At 45.5% G+C, this 17,530-nt stretch overlaps 2 protein-coding genes across 3 annotated transcripts; one reads left to right on the forward strand and one right to left on the reverse strand.

Moving 5' to 3' along the window:
* The first annotated feature begins 1,013 nt into the window (after window positions 1–1,013).
* On the forward strand, window positions 1,014–4,366 carry si:ch211-22i13.2 (uncharacterized protein LOC553945 homolog). Of its 2 annotated transcripts, none has more exons than XM_034528399.1 (7): window positions 1,014–1,189; window positions 1,555–1,633; window positions 2,038–2,196; window positions 2,363–2,424; window positions 2,548–2,640; window positions 3,104–3,193; window positions 3,285–4,366. In XM_034528399.1, the coding sequence occupies exons 1-7, from the start codon at window positions 1,187–1,189 to the stop codon at window positions 3,333–3,335; spliced, it is 537 nt and encodes a 178-aa protein (XP_034384290.1). In that variant the 5' UTR covers window positions 1,014–1,186; the 3' UTR covers window positions 3,336–4,366. The 2 variants fall into 2 exon arrangements, with proteins under 2 accessions (XP_034384290.1, XP_034384291.1); XM_034528400.1 differs by having other exon boundaries at window positions 2,551–2,640.
* A 719-nt stretch (window positions 4,367–5,085) lies between these two features.
* rd3 (retinal degeneration 3, GUCY2D regulator) lies at window positions 5,086–7,998 on the reverse strand. Its single transcript, XM_034528067.1, has 2 exons — window positions 7,709–7,998; window positions 5,086–5,443 (listed from the first exon to the last, which is right to left on the reverse strand). The coding sequence occupies exons 1-2, from the start codon at window positions 7,996–7,998 to the stop codon at window positions 5,086–5,088; spliced, it is 648 nt and encodes a 215-aa protein (XP_034383958.1).
* Window positions 7,999–17,530: the final 9,532 nt, after the last annotated feature.

Genomic DNA, 17,530 nt, shown 5'->3' on the forward strand with positions numbered 1-17,530 from the left:
ATAGCAGAGTTACTGTTGGATTCTTTTATTGGATTAGTTTGATTTTTAACTGTGCCACTTGCAACAAACCTCCCTTTTATATCACAGGATTGGAGAGCAGGCTTTGCTTACTTCTCAATATCTTTTTAAGCTGCATGGTATCTGAGTGATGAAGGACAGATGGTTTGTATTTAACATTAAACATAGAGCTGCAGGGCAAGATGAAACTGACTACACACATAGTCGAGTTAATCAATATTTTGGTTTGTCAAATTATGTATTATGTCCTGAACACATCAAGATTTTGTATTTTTATACAGTGAGGATGTGCTCATATTTGTATAATATACTAATACTGTCATAATAAATATGGTTTTGTACAATACCATCGTGTATGTGTCTTGTGGTAGTAATCTTGCAGATATTTGTAGAAATATTAGTTGAATAACTTCCTAACATTTGACTGTAACTTTGCACACAGACTTAATTATGCCAAGTGTGGTTTTGAGTAAAATATCTCATTAACTATTGCATCAATTAACATGAAATGTGGTTCAGACATTCACGCCCCCTCAGAATGAATGATCCCGACTTTACCTCGAGCGCCACCAGCAGGACACAATTGGTATTGGTCCCAATGTGTCTACTTTGAGTTGAGCAACAATTAGTCGAGCTCGAGGCATTAACCAACACGTAAAATCACATAAATCAGAAAGCATATCTAACTAATTTGTAACGAGAACAATGTGTTTATCAACGTTTATCTTTGAACTGTACAATGTACGAAATCTTGGTCACAATACTCCAAATGTATCCTTTATCCTGAACATCATAAGTATTTCGATGGTTATATTTAGTTATTGCAACCCTGCAGTATTAGACTGCATTCCTTTTAGCTCGCGTGAGGTGTCACGTTGCTTCTTTTGTTGAAGTTACAGCTTTAACTCAAAGTACACAGCAGCACCGTAACCGGCTCACCTTCCTCACCTTCCTCTTCCTCAGCGCTGCTGCGCCGTCGTCCGTCTTCGCTCCGTTGTTTTGAACGTACGTTCCGCGGTGCATCATGGGATACAAAATGTCTCCTAAGAGTGCTGGCTAATGCTAATTTACGAGAGAAAATCGCGAATAAATATATATATTACTGTTCTTTCAGCTGTTAACGTGTTAGTGTACATATGTGATAAATTAACGGTGTTCTGCTGTCGCCATGGTGAGTACAGAACTTCTTTCACCAGCATTAGATCATTCAACGTTAATAGCTTAAAGCGCATTTTAGCTTTAGCTTAGTAAACGTAGCCTTGTTAAGCACAAGTGAAAGGACATTTAAGGTAAGCGTCAATAATTCATGAGTATGTTATCAGAATTGTCAACAAATCCACGATTATATGCAATGGTGTCCCTGTTTTGAACGGTTACGTAGATGTTGCCATGTGTAACTTTATCACGTTAGCTAATGTTAGCGATTTCTTCCACGAAGCGAAGATCATATTTCAATAAAACAACTGCCTCCCTTCACATCCAGGACGGAGACAAGCTCGAATACATTTTGTATAATATATGTGTCTTTGTTGTTAGTCAACGAAAGCGGAGTCGAGGGTGTCCAGCTCCAGCTCCAGCTCCAGAACAGATGAGCGGAAGAGATCGCGGAGCACAGGCAAGTCCGCTTCTAGATGTGACACATGGAGCGCACCGTCACGACTAAAATACCTCCACAGCCACAGCGTTTCTGTTGTTTTTCTCACTTTCACTACTGTCTCGAGTGCAATGTTCTGTGCTTGTAACGTTATAACTGCTTTAGACAGCTTCCGATTGCCCTTTTTAGTCTAAATGTCCCTCTAACCTGGTTCCAAAGTTGTATTTGAATACTTGTGGAACCAAAGGAGAATGGCATCCTAAAGAGCATAATACCATCAGTGCAAAATCTGCAGTTCTGAGTAACGACAGATGAGTAGACAGTTAGTTACCGTTTTCTTATGCCTTGCTTTAATAAGACTCAATGTCATCTTCTGTGCAAATACAAAAGTTTATCTTTTATATGTCTGTCTTCTGTATATTCAGGACGAGAAAAAACGAAGCGGAAACGCAGTCGAAGTAGGTCTTCCTCGTCGTCCTCTTCTAGGTCGTCTTCATCGTCATCGTCATCCTCCTCCTCCTCTTCTTCTTCTTCGGGCTCATCCAACTCATCGAGCCACAGCCGGAGTAGCTCGAGCAGTAGCGGTAAGTGTATCTGTAAAGTCTGCAATACATCTGAGAATCTTTGGCAGGAAAACATTTTTTATGGTTTTCATCAGTGTTGAATTGTATTAATGTCAGATGTTAATGTGTTATCATCATAACAGTACAAATATTAATAAATTGATTTGATGTGTTTTGTTGTTTGTAGACTCTGACAGTAAATCCAGAAAGCAGTCTAAGAAAAGGAAAAAGGAGAAACCACACAAAAAAGTAATTTTGAGCATTTTTATCTCATGAATTTATAATTAACAGCAAGTTTCAGTGAAAGTGACTGAATTGTTTAATAATGGAACATAATGTAAAACTAAGTCCAACTTATTTTGTGACTTGCAGCAGAAAGGGAAGAAAGAAAAACGACACAAACGTAAAAAAGACAAGAAAGCAAAAGGAGTAGAGGAAAACACGGGACCTGTACAAATCTCCAAGGTAACTGCCCATCCAGGTCCCACTAGACAAACAAATCATTTTCTCACTGTGTGACCACAAAACAATGTTAAAACAAATGCATTCGACACATTATTCTAGACAGTTTCTACATTACATTGTCACAATTTTTTATTGAGTTCCATTCATTGAATTCCACTGATCTCTAAAATCAAGTCCACCTCGATAAGTTAAACCCAAACATGCTCCAAAATGCATCAAACCACACAAGTTTTTTTTAGTTTTTTTTATCTCAAAGCAATTTAATGGAATCCCAATAGTTGTCGATGTTGACCATTGTAGAACATGTTTGAAAGTTTTTGCCAGCCCCCAACATGTGCTAGTATGATATGCACATACCTAGTCACATTTGTAATCACAGGCTTTGTAATTTTGTCAACCAACTTTATATATATTTAGATTTATTGAAATCTAGCCCTGTAAACTTACATCTGTTTTCTTTCAGTACTTGAACGACAAGAAAAAGGGCAAGTACAGCATGATTTCAGGGAAGAAGATAAAGATGAAAGTAAAGAAGTCAAAGAAAGACAAACAGGTAATCTCACGTGTTTGCTGTCATCTAGGCAACCATGTGTATGGATACAGTGTGAGGATGGATTGTTATTTGCTTATTTTCTTTGTTACAGCGCGATAAAAATCGAGCAGAACTTCTTGAGTTCCTGAACTCCACCCTGTGATGCCACTGTGGAAGGCAGTAATAGTGCTCAGACACGTCGGCAGAACTCAGGAAACAACAATTTGGCTTTCCAGGAGAACAACAATGAAGAGTTTTCTGAGAAAGAGATGGTGAATACAACTTGCATTGACACAGGCAGCACCGAGCCTGATGGAGTGAAGGAGCTGTGTTCAGACCACTTGGCTTGATTTTCACCGTGGCACTGTCCAGGGGGCAGATTCTTCAGCTTGGCCCGATAGTTTTTGTGATATGAGAAATGTTTATGGCGTGCAGTGCCATCAAAAATTGTATCTGTAATTAACTACATCAGATGAAGGCCAGTGACTGCCGGCGATCAGCTTCTCAAGTTCGTTTGTGGTTTGAACGTATGGTCACCCCTTCAAAAGTGTACGCCACCATTTGAGCATTTTATTCCTATAACATTGTCGGACTCACAGTGGACCAGAGAAATATTCTTCTTCCATTTATTTTATTTCATGCTTTATTCTTTAAAACCAGCTGCCTACACTACCTGAAAGGCAACTTGATGAGCCGCAGAGATCTGATAAACTTCTGTCTAACCAGCCCGGACCCACTTTGACTCCAGTGACATCACTTGAGTCAATCTATCAGACTTCACACAGCTCCTTCTGAAGACACAAAAGACCTCACACAACTTGTGCTCTTGCATACGCAGCAGTACTCCTCAACCCCTTAAACAGACTTTATGTGTAAAATTGATTCTCCTTTAAAGTTCAAGATATTGTTTTTACCCGCTGGCTCTGTCAACCGTACTACATGTAAGATTGCCCATAATTATTTTGTTTTTGTAGATAACTAACCATTATGTTTCCACAGTAAATGTGAGAGCCAGAGTGTTATCAGCGTGTACTGATATTTAAATGTGTACATTTTGTTTCAAATTATATGGGAATCAACTTTGATGGTAACTGTATATCTTATTTTGAACATTCATTCCCCCAAAGTCATGAATATTGTTTCAACATCAGCCATTTTGTTCAATTGAAATAAATCAATCCACTTGAAAGCTCATGGAGTAAACCTGTAGAGTACTGCTGAATTGTGATGCGTGACAAATGGAAAAGAAACCGCAATTAACTGCCGGGAAGATTCTTCTGCACTCAAAAAGGTCTGGTAATGTTTAGTGATCATTTCTAAGCGTCTTTTCCTTTTTGACGCCCTCAATGAAGAACAGAAAGAAAGCTTTCAGTTTGTCGACCTTGAATTATGAAATATTGTGCTGAGTCTTTGTGTTGTTGGGAGACAATAGCAGGATGGAGAAGGGGAGCATGAACCACCCTCTGAATAATTTGGACTATTGCCAATAACTTGTACATACAATTTATATATATATATATGTGTGTGTGTGTTTATGTATACATACGTACTGTCATAAAAGACCAATCACCTCTGCAGCCAGACCAACATTGTATGCGTTCCTGCAATATTTAGGAGTCAAGAAAGCCTTTAAATAGCCCTTAATGCTTCGATACCAATGTCTACAAAATATAAGATGCATCACTACCAGAGGCGATACTCTTACGCAACATTTGAACTGTTTGTTACAAAAAAAGTGCCGTCAAGTTACAGAGGATCTGATGAAGACGCCTGGTGAACAGGTACATCAGTAACTGGACCAGTGCTGGTTGATCTCATACTGAAAAGAGGAGGACAACTGTGGGCTCCAGCCGGCCTCGTCTGGTGCTCGTGGACTTGCTGTAGCGGTGGGTCCTGAGCCGTGAACATCAGCATCAAACTACCTTACTGCTGCTGCTTCCTTTGTATCTGAAGTCGGGCATGCTCCACACCCTCTGTGACCTCTCCATCCCCTTCTCCACATCCTCCGACACGGTCTTGAGGTCACTCAACTTGGCCCCATCAGTCACAGCGGAGGTCAGGTTAACCGTGCTTCCAAACGGGTTGATCTTAATCCGGGACCTGAAGTTCATGAGGGACATGCTCACGGCACGTTTGTTGTTCCACTGGTGGGAGAGCCGCTGCGCCTCCTGCTCCTCCTTCAGGTTGTCCAAAGTCTCCAGGAGGACGGAGCGAAACAGGCCGGACACCTCCTGCACCTCGGGCTCATTGGCCTGCAGGACCTCCCTGAACCTGTAAGGGACCAAGGATCAGGTTGACAGTTTGGAGTACTCCACCGATTGAGCACCGCTCACCTACAACGTTGTCGGTGTTTGGACAATTTGATCAAATCAATGCAACAGAAGCAGAGATAAGGAGTTCTTAAAATTACAGCTATTCTTCTTTCTTGTCAAAAGCTGGTGCATACATGATCCACAATGCAACTCAACTGCTGCCAGTTCAGTCTGGTAAACTTAGGTCCGGTACGCTCACTTCTTTCTCCACGCTCACAGAACTCAATCGACAATTTATTTTTACAAGATAATTGTTTTTAACTGTTTGCTATTACACATTAAGTCCTGTGAACTATTTAAATTATACAGTATAATGTATATACAGCATATATCCATTAAGTACAATTTAATCAGTTGTCTGCCTCCATTTTTGTCCACATACGACTAAGAGCAAGACTAGACAGACGACAAGGAAGTAGGATACAACTGAAACATAAATGCAAAAAGTACAAACGAGTCAATAAAATAATGAAACAGTATTAAGAAATATAAACTTATAATGCATCACAGGGTTATTATTCTGGTATTAGAGCAAACACCCCCCCAACCCTCAGTGACCTGCACACTCCGGCTATTGCCCCAATCACTCCTCTCACGAACAAGAGGTGCCTTAGCAAACCTTTAAATAGATGGCTATTTATTAATCTGCTTCCCAGTAAGTGTTTCCAGTTTGCTGATGATTGGCCCACTTTACTCCGCTTTGACATGTTAACTCTGAGGACACATTCAGGGCCAGAATCATATTTATCTACCGAAACCTTTCAAATTGAACCATAACTGGCATTGTAAGCATTGAGCTAAATAGTTTAACGTGTTCAAATGAAAGTGGGGGAAAAAAACTCAATGTAAAAGGCACAATTTATGATTTAATTGTGAATGAAAACTTGAAAATACAGGACTGAAAGCTGCTGTCAGCGTCAAATTAATTGTTTGACCTTCAGTGGAGGATTCACACTCGATAATGACTGAATGAAAGTTATTGATTAGGCATGAAAGGTCATTCTTGAAAACAGCTTGTTGTATCTGATGTATGTCTATGTTAGACTATTTATTCACACTTTAAATTCATCATGTCGTTTATGACCCAGTCTGTAATGTTTGTACATATTTCTTAAAGCTGCACTACTGTATAATCACATATATAATTGAGTATTAAAATATATAATAATTGGAAATATGAGCCAGTTTTACAGATGTAAGCCATCATTTTACAGCAGCTTCATTTGACAAAACTGAACCTTAATCTGAAGTTTAGAGAGAAGCCATCTTTTTCATGAAACTATTAAAATTTTCCATTTTCTTGTAAGAATTGTCGGATAGGAAAGTCAAATTATAATATTTATGTGTGGCATAACAGAAAGAAAAAAAGGAATAATAATAAAACATAACCGTCACACAATTAAAACTCATCCTGTTTTCATTTATTTATCTATCCAAAATATTATCATTTCATGTGTACCCTGCTTCATGGAAGTTAATGGGATTCCAAATACAGAATAAAATAAGAGATAAGGACAGGATGGCATTTGGGAAAACCCAGATGTACCTTCAATGTAGGGCTCCTCTGCTGTGCAGCTAATTAAAATCACAAACAACCCACTGCAGTTGGTCCCTGTGTGTGTGTGTGTGTGTGTGTGTGTGTGTGTGTGTGTGTGTGTGTGTGTGCGTGTGTGTGTGTGTGTGTGTCTGCGTGTGCGTGTGTGCATGTGTGTGTGTGTGTGCGTGTGTGTGTGTGCGTGTGTATGTGTGCACGTGTGTGTGTGTGTGTGTTTGTGTGTGTGTGTGTGTGTGTGTGCGTGTTGTCCAGCGTTGTGTGCATGTGTGTGTGCGTGTGCGTGTGTGTGTTGTCCAGCGTTGTTCCGCGTTTAGCTCCTCCCATTAACACCAGCAGTCAAAACTGTTTTCCAAAAACAGTGCAGATCGCTAACAAGACACCGGAGACTCAGCATCTTTCTGTGAACAGGTGCTCCGACAAGCTCAGGCTCAAAGGACAAAGACACAAAGAATTACAAGTCATGTGATGGCCGCAGAGAGGTTGGCCAGCTGATTCTGAGGGGCGCTTTGAATTTGGAGCGATTAACAATTAATTCAGTTTTGGTGGCGATCTGGATCTGATGTTTCTTCTATTAGATGTTGACCATAAGTATACAACTAAGAGAGATTCCTAAGTGGACTGTCACGGCCAAGACCTGAATGTCATATTTGTCAAGCTGTGTCTCCTTACTTGAGTATGACCAGGCCGCAGCACGGCGCTGGCACCTTGCAGCAGAGGTCCTCCAGGCCGAGCCGCTCCCCGGTGCTGATGTTGTAGGAGCACCGCGGCGGGTTGGCCAGCCAGCCGTAGTCCACTCCGGTCTTGAGGCGCCGGTACTCGTTCTCCCTCTCTCTCTGCTGCCTCTCGGCCTCCTTCAGCTGCCAGCTGAACTCCAGCATCAGGGTGTCTGTGACCACATCGGCCGGGTCCCGCCGGGGGCTCCGGTAGTCCGGCTCGTTCCAGTTGAACCAGGAGGCCATGGCCTTGTCCTCCTTCACAGCCCCTGATGAGACGAAGACAATCACTGAAAGGATTTGAGATCACACCAAAAATACCCCCAAGCTGTTGAAATATTTGTTGAATTCAAACTGGTGGTTTATTTTTCAATATGCTATCGGCCTTATTAGATTTGCTGCTTTTATTACAATAGTTTGTCAATGAGACATTTTGGAAATGTTGTCCAGTAATTGACTTATCTGTACTTTGCAGAGCTTGAAAGGTGAAACCAATAAAACAAAACAAACATTTCAGAGTTACAGTGATTTCTGCTATGAGCATTTCATTGATTGTCTAGTTCAGTTGAATAAGTGAGCTTTTCTTCTTCTTCTTTCTCAAGGTTTTTAGCACAAAGGGGCAACATGGAGCTGCATAATTTGGCATCTTTTATATCACCACATCTGAAAGCTGTTTCAACATCTGGACCAAACCGCCCCACCACATGGCTCTTTGTTCTACAGGTGTCACAGTCGCTGTATTCAAATCAATAAGCCCTTTGTTTGCATTTCGTTTTGAGATGAAAGTACAATACTGAACTGAAGAGCACACTGATGAAGATGTAGAGATTTAATAAAAGGTTTTAATGGGATGACATGACTCAAATGATTCAACGATCGACAGAAAATAAATTGACATCGATTTCAATATTCAAATAATTGTTTGTCAAGTACTAATGTTAAATATTCTCTTGTTCTAGCTTTTTGCTGCTTTTCTTTGTCATATAAGGTTTCACACTGAATATTTTTGGTTTTGAGCTATCCAACAAAACAAGACATTTTAAGATGTATGTCGCAATGGGATTTCTATTACAACCGATTAATCAGTCAAAAAAATAATCATCAGATTAATTGATAATGAAAGTAATCGTTAGCTGCAGCCATAAACTAAATATTCGTTAACAGACAAAACGGCAATTTGAAGAATCGAGCATTGAGCTTTAGAATACTGTGATGAGCATTCTTCATTTTTCTGACATTATTAGGGTCAAATGACTGATTAATTCATTTAGAAAATAATAGGAAAGATCATCGATGCTGAAAATAATCATTAGTTTCAGCAGTGATCTCCTCAAAAGTGCTTCAAAGATTAAACTGTATTCCAGCAGAAGTACACGTTACCTTCGTGTTGTACCTTTACACATTGTGTGGTAATCTCTTTATTCTACTATCTTCTTTTCTCGGGTCTCCATTTATTTTCGTAACTCTCCTAATCTTGAGTTAATCTGTTCGGGTGCTGAGTTTGTCCTCCAAACTACAGCTGCTGTAAAAGCTTTATACGACTCTGGTTCTGGTTCTGCAGTTTAGATTAAAAAGTGAGATTAGTAGAAACCTTTACCTGCTCTAACAGTTTCACTGAGCTGACTTCAAAATGGAGTCACTCACATGCAGACAAATATAGTCTTTCAAACACGTGTGCGTATGTTAGACCAGTTATTGTTTTCCATAAGTGTTTACATAAGAAATAAACATGAGCAGGGCTGCACTAATGACTGTTTTCATTGCTGAATAATCAGCCCAACAGAAAACAATGAAAACAGAGCCCAACGTGATGTCGTCAAGTGTCTTGTTTTGTCTGACAGTCCAAAACCCCCAAAATATTACATTTATTATAAAGCAAGGGCAAGCAACCCGTAACAATCCTATGTTTGGGAATCTTTGCTTGAAAATGTTGATCGACTAACAGCTCTTTGGAAAGGTCATCAATGTTTGCTCTCATGTTCAGCAGCTTTTGTTACATTCAAATTTGACTTATTTCCCGGATATTATAGAAAACTGTTGGCAAAAGTGAAAATACATTTCCAACTGGCTTGAACTTTCTTTCTCTCTTCATATCCTCAGTGTTCAGTTTTACAACATGTATCCTTTGACAGATTCTAACGTGAATATGTTGAAACATCACATCTTTGGATCCAATGTGTTGCCGTTTACTCCAAAGCAGAATTGAGAATGAACAGTTGTCTTACCTCTTCGTCTTTTGAAAGTTTTCTTAGACTCCACGAGAAACAAAAAAGAAAATCAGAATAAGAAAAATCGCCAGACATCCGAAGGGTTGACGGATGCTGAAGAGACAAGACCAGTAAGAGCAGAGCGAGAGAAGAAATGGATTCTCCCGTCCCCTCACAGTCCCACAGCATTATCTCCTCCTATCTCTCTCTCTCTCTCTCGCCTCCCTCCTCCTCCTCCTCCTCCTCCTCCTCCTCCTCCTCCTCCTCCTCCTCCTCCTCCCATGAGCCTCTCTGTCCTGCCTGTACTTGTTGCAGGAGGTTGGGCCAATGCCAATGGATCACGGCCCCTGATGAAGTGCTTATGTAGCTTTTTTTTTACGATTCGCAGTTGCTATAGTGATGCTCCTAAGCCTATTTGTCCACAATAAGCTCCATCAGCTGAAAGGGAGCTGGAGAGCGGCGAGGAGGCAGATAAAGAGGACACACACAGTGGGCTGAGCGGCGAGGTGGAAAGAGGGAGATACATCGAAAGGATGTAGTTTAGGGTTAGAGTTAGTGCAGTGTGGGCTCACAGCAAGCGGTCAGCCTGTGTAATTCACACAGAGAACGAGTCCCACCGGCCCAGAATAGGCATGTGTGCATTATAGGAGGAAAACTGTGTGTGTGTGTGTGTGTGTGTGTGTGTGTGTGTGTGTCATACTCATGGTTGAATGCACTTATTGTAAGTCGGCTAAATGATATGTAATGTAATGCAGATGATAGAGAAGCAGAGAGGTAAATGTGCCGTCGTTGTGTAGGTGGATATCGAGGCGTGTTGGCTGACTTTGTGTGTAGGTGTGAGCAGAAACCTCAGATGGTTTCCTTCTGCATATATTCACAGTAACCTTGACATCCCAGTCACACCTCCACCACAACACCATTCTCCTCCTCCTCCTCCTCCTCCTCCTCCTCCTCCTGTGTTGCTAAATAAAATGCAGGGTGAACTCTGAACTCTATTAAGTCAGTGCAGAAACACCAACATCCAACAGTGTGAACAGAAGAACGTGTGATTTCAAAAGAGCTTCAACTGGTCCTTAGAGGTCTTGAATATAAAACAAAAAAATTATTTTAAGACAATTGTGTTTAAACCATCAATCAATCTCAAAGCAAGTAATTACAATAGTACACAACCAGTCTGTTAAATACATCTCAATAAATATCAATACAAGAACAATAGTAAGATTAAACAGGTGGTTTACATGAAATGCCAATGACCTATAAAAGATATACTAGCGCACATGTGTTTGTTAACATAACACACTGTAGTAATAATGACAAAAATAGTCAAGTAAAAAAAAACAAATAAATAAGATAACAAGCTACATTAAAACATGTTACAATGTGCTTCACAAAGCACTAAAACAAAAGAAATGAAGCAAAGGTGGACACTATTAAAAAAGAGCAGCGCTTTAAATAAAACAATAAAAAGATAAATAATAATAAACAAATAAGTAAAATACTTGCATGGATATGAACTGAAAATGAAACTATAAATAATGATGCATAAACATTATACACTATCTAAACTATTCAGAGTTTGAAGGATGTTTTCCAAGCTCCTATATAGCATTTGTGTGATTCTTTTAAAAGCTGCATTTAATGCAACTTTCTCGAGCACTAATGAGCCCTCGATAAGGTCGTTACTTTATAGATTACCAGGTTGCTACTGTATGTCTAGCATTTATAATAAAGACTCTTCAGGTGGAAAGTTTGACCTTTTATGGGATGGAAAAGGGCTGCTGATCCTCATTTACCATGAAGATATTAGACTTTATTAACCTTTTGAAACATGTACCTAATTAAAAAGAGGTATTGCTCAGTCGAGTACTGTACATCTAGATGCATTTTGGTGGGTTTACCCTAAAATACATCCCTGACTTTCCTCATCTCTAAACCAGAGCACCCCCCCCCCCCCCCCCCCCCCACACACACACACACACACACTCCCCCTCTGTAGTTCAGTCAGTGTTTACAAACAGTACATGAAGTACACGAGAAGCTAACAAAGAAGAGTAGCTCAATCCAGACAATGACATGGCCACAGAGTCATGTTTCTAACCTAAATAGATTAAAAAAACAAAGGCCTCCGACATGTGAAGACAGTGTTCTGACCTCATCTTTAAGGTGACAGATGGGAAGCTCTCCCTGTAATCCAAACAGATGACAGGGATAATCCCCTCCACCCACTCCATGTTTACCTCACTGTCACCGGGCTCTGATGTTCGTCTGGGGGCGTTTGCGAGGGCTGAGTTGTTGCGTATGGCTGGAGAGACACCTGTGCATGAAAAGAGGCCGGCGCTGTGCACATGGGTGGCACCAGGGTGACACCAGGTGTTTGTGTTTCTATTGACCCACATTGGTTTCCAGACGGGTTTCTTTCATTGGTTGTTAGATTAATGCCATTACGATCGAGCATGAGGCTCTCTTTGCGATGATTGGAATCACACTTTACTATGATGTTATTGCTCAGCTGATATCAGATATGGGATGTGATTTAATAGATATCTTCCTCCTTTCTGATGGGTCAAACACTTATGATCCGCTAAATAATGCAACTGAAAGTGAAATGGTTCAAGTCAAATTTCCTTTGTTAGTGAATCCATTATTTTTGTTATCAAAGGTGATTTCATGAGAAATGTCCTGCATCAGATGCCTCTTTATTGATCATGGAGAGGTGATCAGCAGATCATATATATATAGAGAGTGAGTCAGTGTGACTCAAAGAAAAGCACAAGAAGAGCCCGAACAACACAACTAACACTGATGTGAACAACAATCTCCAGCATGCTATGAAATGCAGATGGATATGGAAGTGTGTGGAGAATTCTGAAAACAAATTGTGATTCAACTCATTCCCTTAACATAAGTCATTTTTGTCAGGACTCAGCCAGCCGGACTCCCTCCTCAGCCCGTTCACACAGTGACACCCGGTACCTCAGAGCGCGCTGCCAGGGAGCTACGGGCTTGGAGGCGGGGACAAGCCAGGGGCGCTCCAACTCACACCTGAAGCCACTCAGCTCGTCCCACGGCTGCAGCTCGTCAGCTCGTTGTATTCGGGGGGATAAAGATCAGGACTGTCTGTGTTGACGTTGCGAGTTCGTGCCATGATGTCCGTGGACTTTCCTCCTTGTGTCGTCACTGAACTTTCCCTCGTGTCTTTGCTGACTTTTTTGTGTGGAGTATTTTCTTGGATTTTTTGGGGTTTGATGTTCGATCACCCGTGGACTAAGGGGACACTTTGAGTTTTTTGTGTTTCTTTTCTAAGTGACTTGTTGTGCTCAATAAACTACGCCGTGTGTTCGGCTAGAACTAAACCTTGCTGTTGTCGTGCGCTTGGGGTCAGAGACAAACCATAACAGTACGAACTCGCCATGACGACCCCAGCCGACACAGAGAGTGGATTGTCCAGCTCTGTTCAGGTTGCCCTTAGTAGGCAGCTGCATCTGACCAACACCCACTCTCACCAGCTGGAGGCGGCCTCCATTGCCGTGCAGAACCTCCAAGCCCAGGTCCAGCCGCTCCACGCTTCTGTGGAGATCCTGACTCGTCAGCAGGCGGCATCGGCAGACCAACAAGCCGAGATCCTGCTACAGCTGCGGGCGTTGACGATGGCCCTCACCACCCAGCCGCTGAACCAGCCTGTGAACCCGCCCCCTGTGTATCCCTCTCCGGTTAACCCTGCGGTTTCCAACCCAGTACCACGGGAGCCTAGCCTCTCCAGCCCCCGACCGTTCGAGGGTGATTTTGAGACTTGTGCCACCTTCATCATGCAGTGTGAGTTGGTTTTCGCTCACCAGCCTAGCAGGTTCACCTCTGACACCGCTCGAGTCGCGTATGTGATTAACCTGCTCGCCGGCCGGGCAGCCCAGTGGGCTACCGCTTCCTGGGCCATGGGTGCCAGCTTCTGTCTCTCCTATAGGGAGTTTGTGGCAGAGCTACGTAAGGTGTTCCATCATCCAGCCAGTGGTCAGGACCCCGGTGCCCGGTTGAGCAGTATCCAACAGGGTGGTGGCAGAGTGGCGGACTACTCGGTGGAGTTCAGGTTGGCCGCTGCGGAGAGTGGGTGGAACGATCCTGCGCTTCGGGTCACCTTCCGGAGGGGGCTCAGCGAGGCGGTGAGAGACCAGCTAGCCACACGGGAGGAGTCCTCTTCCCTTGATGACCTCATCAACCTCGCCATCCGCATCGATGGACGCCTCTGTGAGAGGAGGCGGGAGCGAGTCCTCCGGGGATCCCTTCCCACCCCCCACAGACCCAGCACACAGGAGAGGACCCTCGCCGTAGCTCAACCTACTGCCCCTACTCCCGTCCTGCCCTCATCACAGACGACGACTGGCGAGGAACCCATGCAGCTGGGACGCATGCGCCTTAGCCCAACCGAACGGGAGGCCCGATTCAGGGCAGGCCTGTGTCTCTACTGTGGCCAGAAGGGACATCGCATCAGCGGCTGCCCCACCCGGCCAAAAGATTAGGCTCACCAGGACCTCGGGAGATCCTAGTGAGTCACCTTTCCTGTTCCCGTAGTCCTGCACCACCGAGCCGGCGGATTAGCGTCACCCTGGCCTGGGCGGATCAGCGGATTACAGTGGGGGCCCTCCTCGATTCTGGGGCGGATGAGTGTTTCCTGGACTCGGAGTTCGCTGCCCAGGCTAACATCCCGCTAGAAGCACTGGAGGAGCCCGTAGAGGCCTTTGCACTGGACAACCGCCATCTGGCCCGCATCACCCAGAGCACCCGTCCCATCTCCCTCACTGTGGCGGGAAACCATGTGGAGAACCGCAAGTTCTACCTGATCCAGTCCCCACTGGCCCCTGTGATCCTAGGGCACCCCTGGTTTGTACAGCATGAGCCACACATTGCCTGGTCCTCTGGGATGATACTGGAATGGAGTTCCTCCTGCCACGCCCAGTGTCTACAGGCAGCCCCCAGCCCGTTACCCCGACCAATCCCCAGTGTCCCTCCCCCGGACGTTTCCTCTATTCCTCCGGAGTACCACGATCTGGGAGAGGTTTTCAGCAAGACCCGGGCTCAGTCGCTCCCTCCACATAGGCCGTACGACTGTGCAATTGACCTCCGCCCTGGGGCTTCCCTTCCCAGCAGTCGGCTGTACAGCCTGTCTATTCCGGAGAAGGCTTCGATGGACGAGTACATATCGGAGTCAGTGGCAGCAGGGCTCATTCGGCCGTCGTCCTCCCCGGTGGCAGCGGGCTTCTTCTTCGTGAAGAAGAAGGATGGGGGCCTCCGACCCTGTATTGACTATCGCCAACTGAACGACATAACGGTCAAGAACAAGTACCCCCTCCCCCTCATGAGTTCCACCCTTGAGCCCCTCACCCAGGCTACCATCTTCACCAAGCTGGATCTCCGGAGTGCCTACCACCTGGTTCGAATCAGGAAGGGGGACGAGTGGAAGACCGCCTTCAAGACACCCCGAGGTCACTACGAGTACCGGGTAATGCCGTTCGGCCTTACCAACGCCCCGGCGGTATTCCAGGCGCTCATGAACGACGTGCTCCGCGACATGCTGGACGAGTTTGTGGTCGTTTACCTCGACGACATCCTGGTCTTCTCCAGGACCCTCGAGGATCATGTCCAGCACGTCCGCCGGGTGCTCAAGCGTCTCCTCCTTAACCGGCTCTTCGTCAAGGCTGAGAAGTGCCGATTCCACTCAACCTCTGTCGACTACTTGGGCTTCGTTGTGGAGAAGGGTCAGACTCGGGCCGACCCCCGCAAGATCCAGGCTGTGGTGGACTGGCCGAACCCCACGTCGCGAAAGGAGTTGCAGAGCTTCCTCGGGTTTGCCAACTTCTACCGGAGGTTCATCCGGAACTACAGTGTCGTGGCGGAACCTCTCACCAGGCTGACCTCTCCCTCCCAGCCGTTCATCTGGTCCCCAGCTACTGATGCCGCGTTTCTGGCTCTCAAGAGGAGGTTCACCAGCGCCCCAGTTCTACTCCATCCCGACCCTAAGAGGCAGTTCATTGTGGAGGTGGATGCCTCGGACACCGGCTTGGGGGCGGTTCTTTCCCAACGAGCCGTGGCGGATCAGAAGGTTCATCCCTGTGCGTTCTTCTCTCGCCGGTTCCTTCCTGCTGAGGAGAACTACGACATCGGGAACCGGGAGTTGCTGGCAGTGGTAGCTGCTCTGGGGGAGTGGCGCCATTGGCTGGAGGGGGCTGAGCAGCCGTTCACCATCTGGACGGATCATAAGAACTTGACTTTCATCCGGGCGACCAAGCGTCTCAATGGTCGACAGGCTCGGTGGGCCGGCTTCCTCAGTCGGTTCGATTTTTCTCTGACCTATCGTCCCGGTTCCCGCAACATTAAGGCGGATGCCCTGTCCCGACTACACCAAGGGAGGAGCCTGACTGCTGAGGAGTCAGTTCCCATCATCCCCAAGGGCAAGGTGGTTGGCATGGTGGCCTGGGGCATCGAGACAGTCGTGAGACAGGCGTTGCGCTCCCATCCTGCTCCGAGTGGCGTGCCCCCACGCCGTCTGTTCGTTCCGGAGTCGGTCAGGTCCCGGGTGCTTCAGTGGGGACATGCTAGCCAGTTTGCCTGCCATCCTGGCGTCCACCGCACCTTCACCTTTCTGGCTCGCCGTTTCTGGTGGCCTACTATGAGGAACGAGGTAAAGGACTTTGTACTGGCCTGCCCCGTTTGTGCCCGCAGCAAGGCCTCTCACCGGGCTCCCGCAGGGCTACTGCAGCCCCTTCCAGTTCCTAGCCGTCCCTGGTCCCACGTGGCATTGGACTTTGTGTCTGGACTTCCGCCCTCCCAGGGGAAGACGGTGATACTAACGGTAGTGGACCGTTTCAGTAAAGGGGTGCACCTGGTGGCCCTCCCTAAACTCCCTTCGGCGTTGGAGACGGCGGACCTCCTGACGAGCCACGTGTTCCGGCTTCATGGTCTCCCCCAGGACGTCGTCTCGGACAGAGGACCCCAGTTCATCTCCCAGGTATGGCGAGCATTTTACAAGGGGTTGGGCGCCTCTGTCAGTCTTTCCTCTGGTTATCACCCACAGACAAACGGACAGACTGAGAGGATGAACCAGAGCGTGGAGTCTGCGCTCCGTTGTGTGGCAGCCAGGAGACCATCCTCCTGGAGTCGGTTCCTCCCCTGGGTCGAGTACGCCATCAACTCCCTGGTCAGCTCCGCCACCGGCCTCTCCCCCTTCGAGGCGTCTCTGGGTTACCAGCCGCCGCTCTTTCCTGCTCAGCAGTCGGAAGTGGCAGTTCCCTCCGTGCAGACCCATCTGAACAGGTGTCGTCGTATCTGGGAGGTCACCAGAGCCGCCTTACTCCGAGCGGCTGAACGTGGCAGCCGAGGAGCCAACCGTCGCCGGAACCCAGCGCCCGCATACCAACTGGGGCAGAAGGTTTGGCTGTCCTCCAAGGATCTTCCCCTGCAGTCAACCGCTAAGAAGCTGGATCCCCGGTTCGTTGGACCCTTTGAGATCACAAGGGTGCTCAGTCCTGCAGCGGTGAGGCTGAGACTTCCAACCTCCATGAGGATCCATCCAGTGTTCCATG

The sequence above is a fragment of the Cyclopterus lumpus genome, chromosome 24, assembly GCF_009769545.1.
Source record: "Cyclopterus lumpus isolate fCycLum1 chromosome 24, fCycLum1.pri, whole genome shotgun sequence".
Classification (NCBI taxonomy): Eukaryota; Metazoa; Chordata; class Actinopteri; order Perciformes; family Cyclopteridae; genus Cyclopterus; species Cyclopterus lumpus.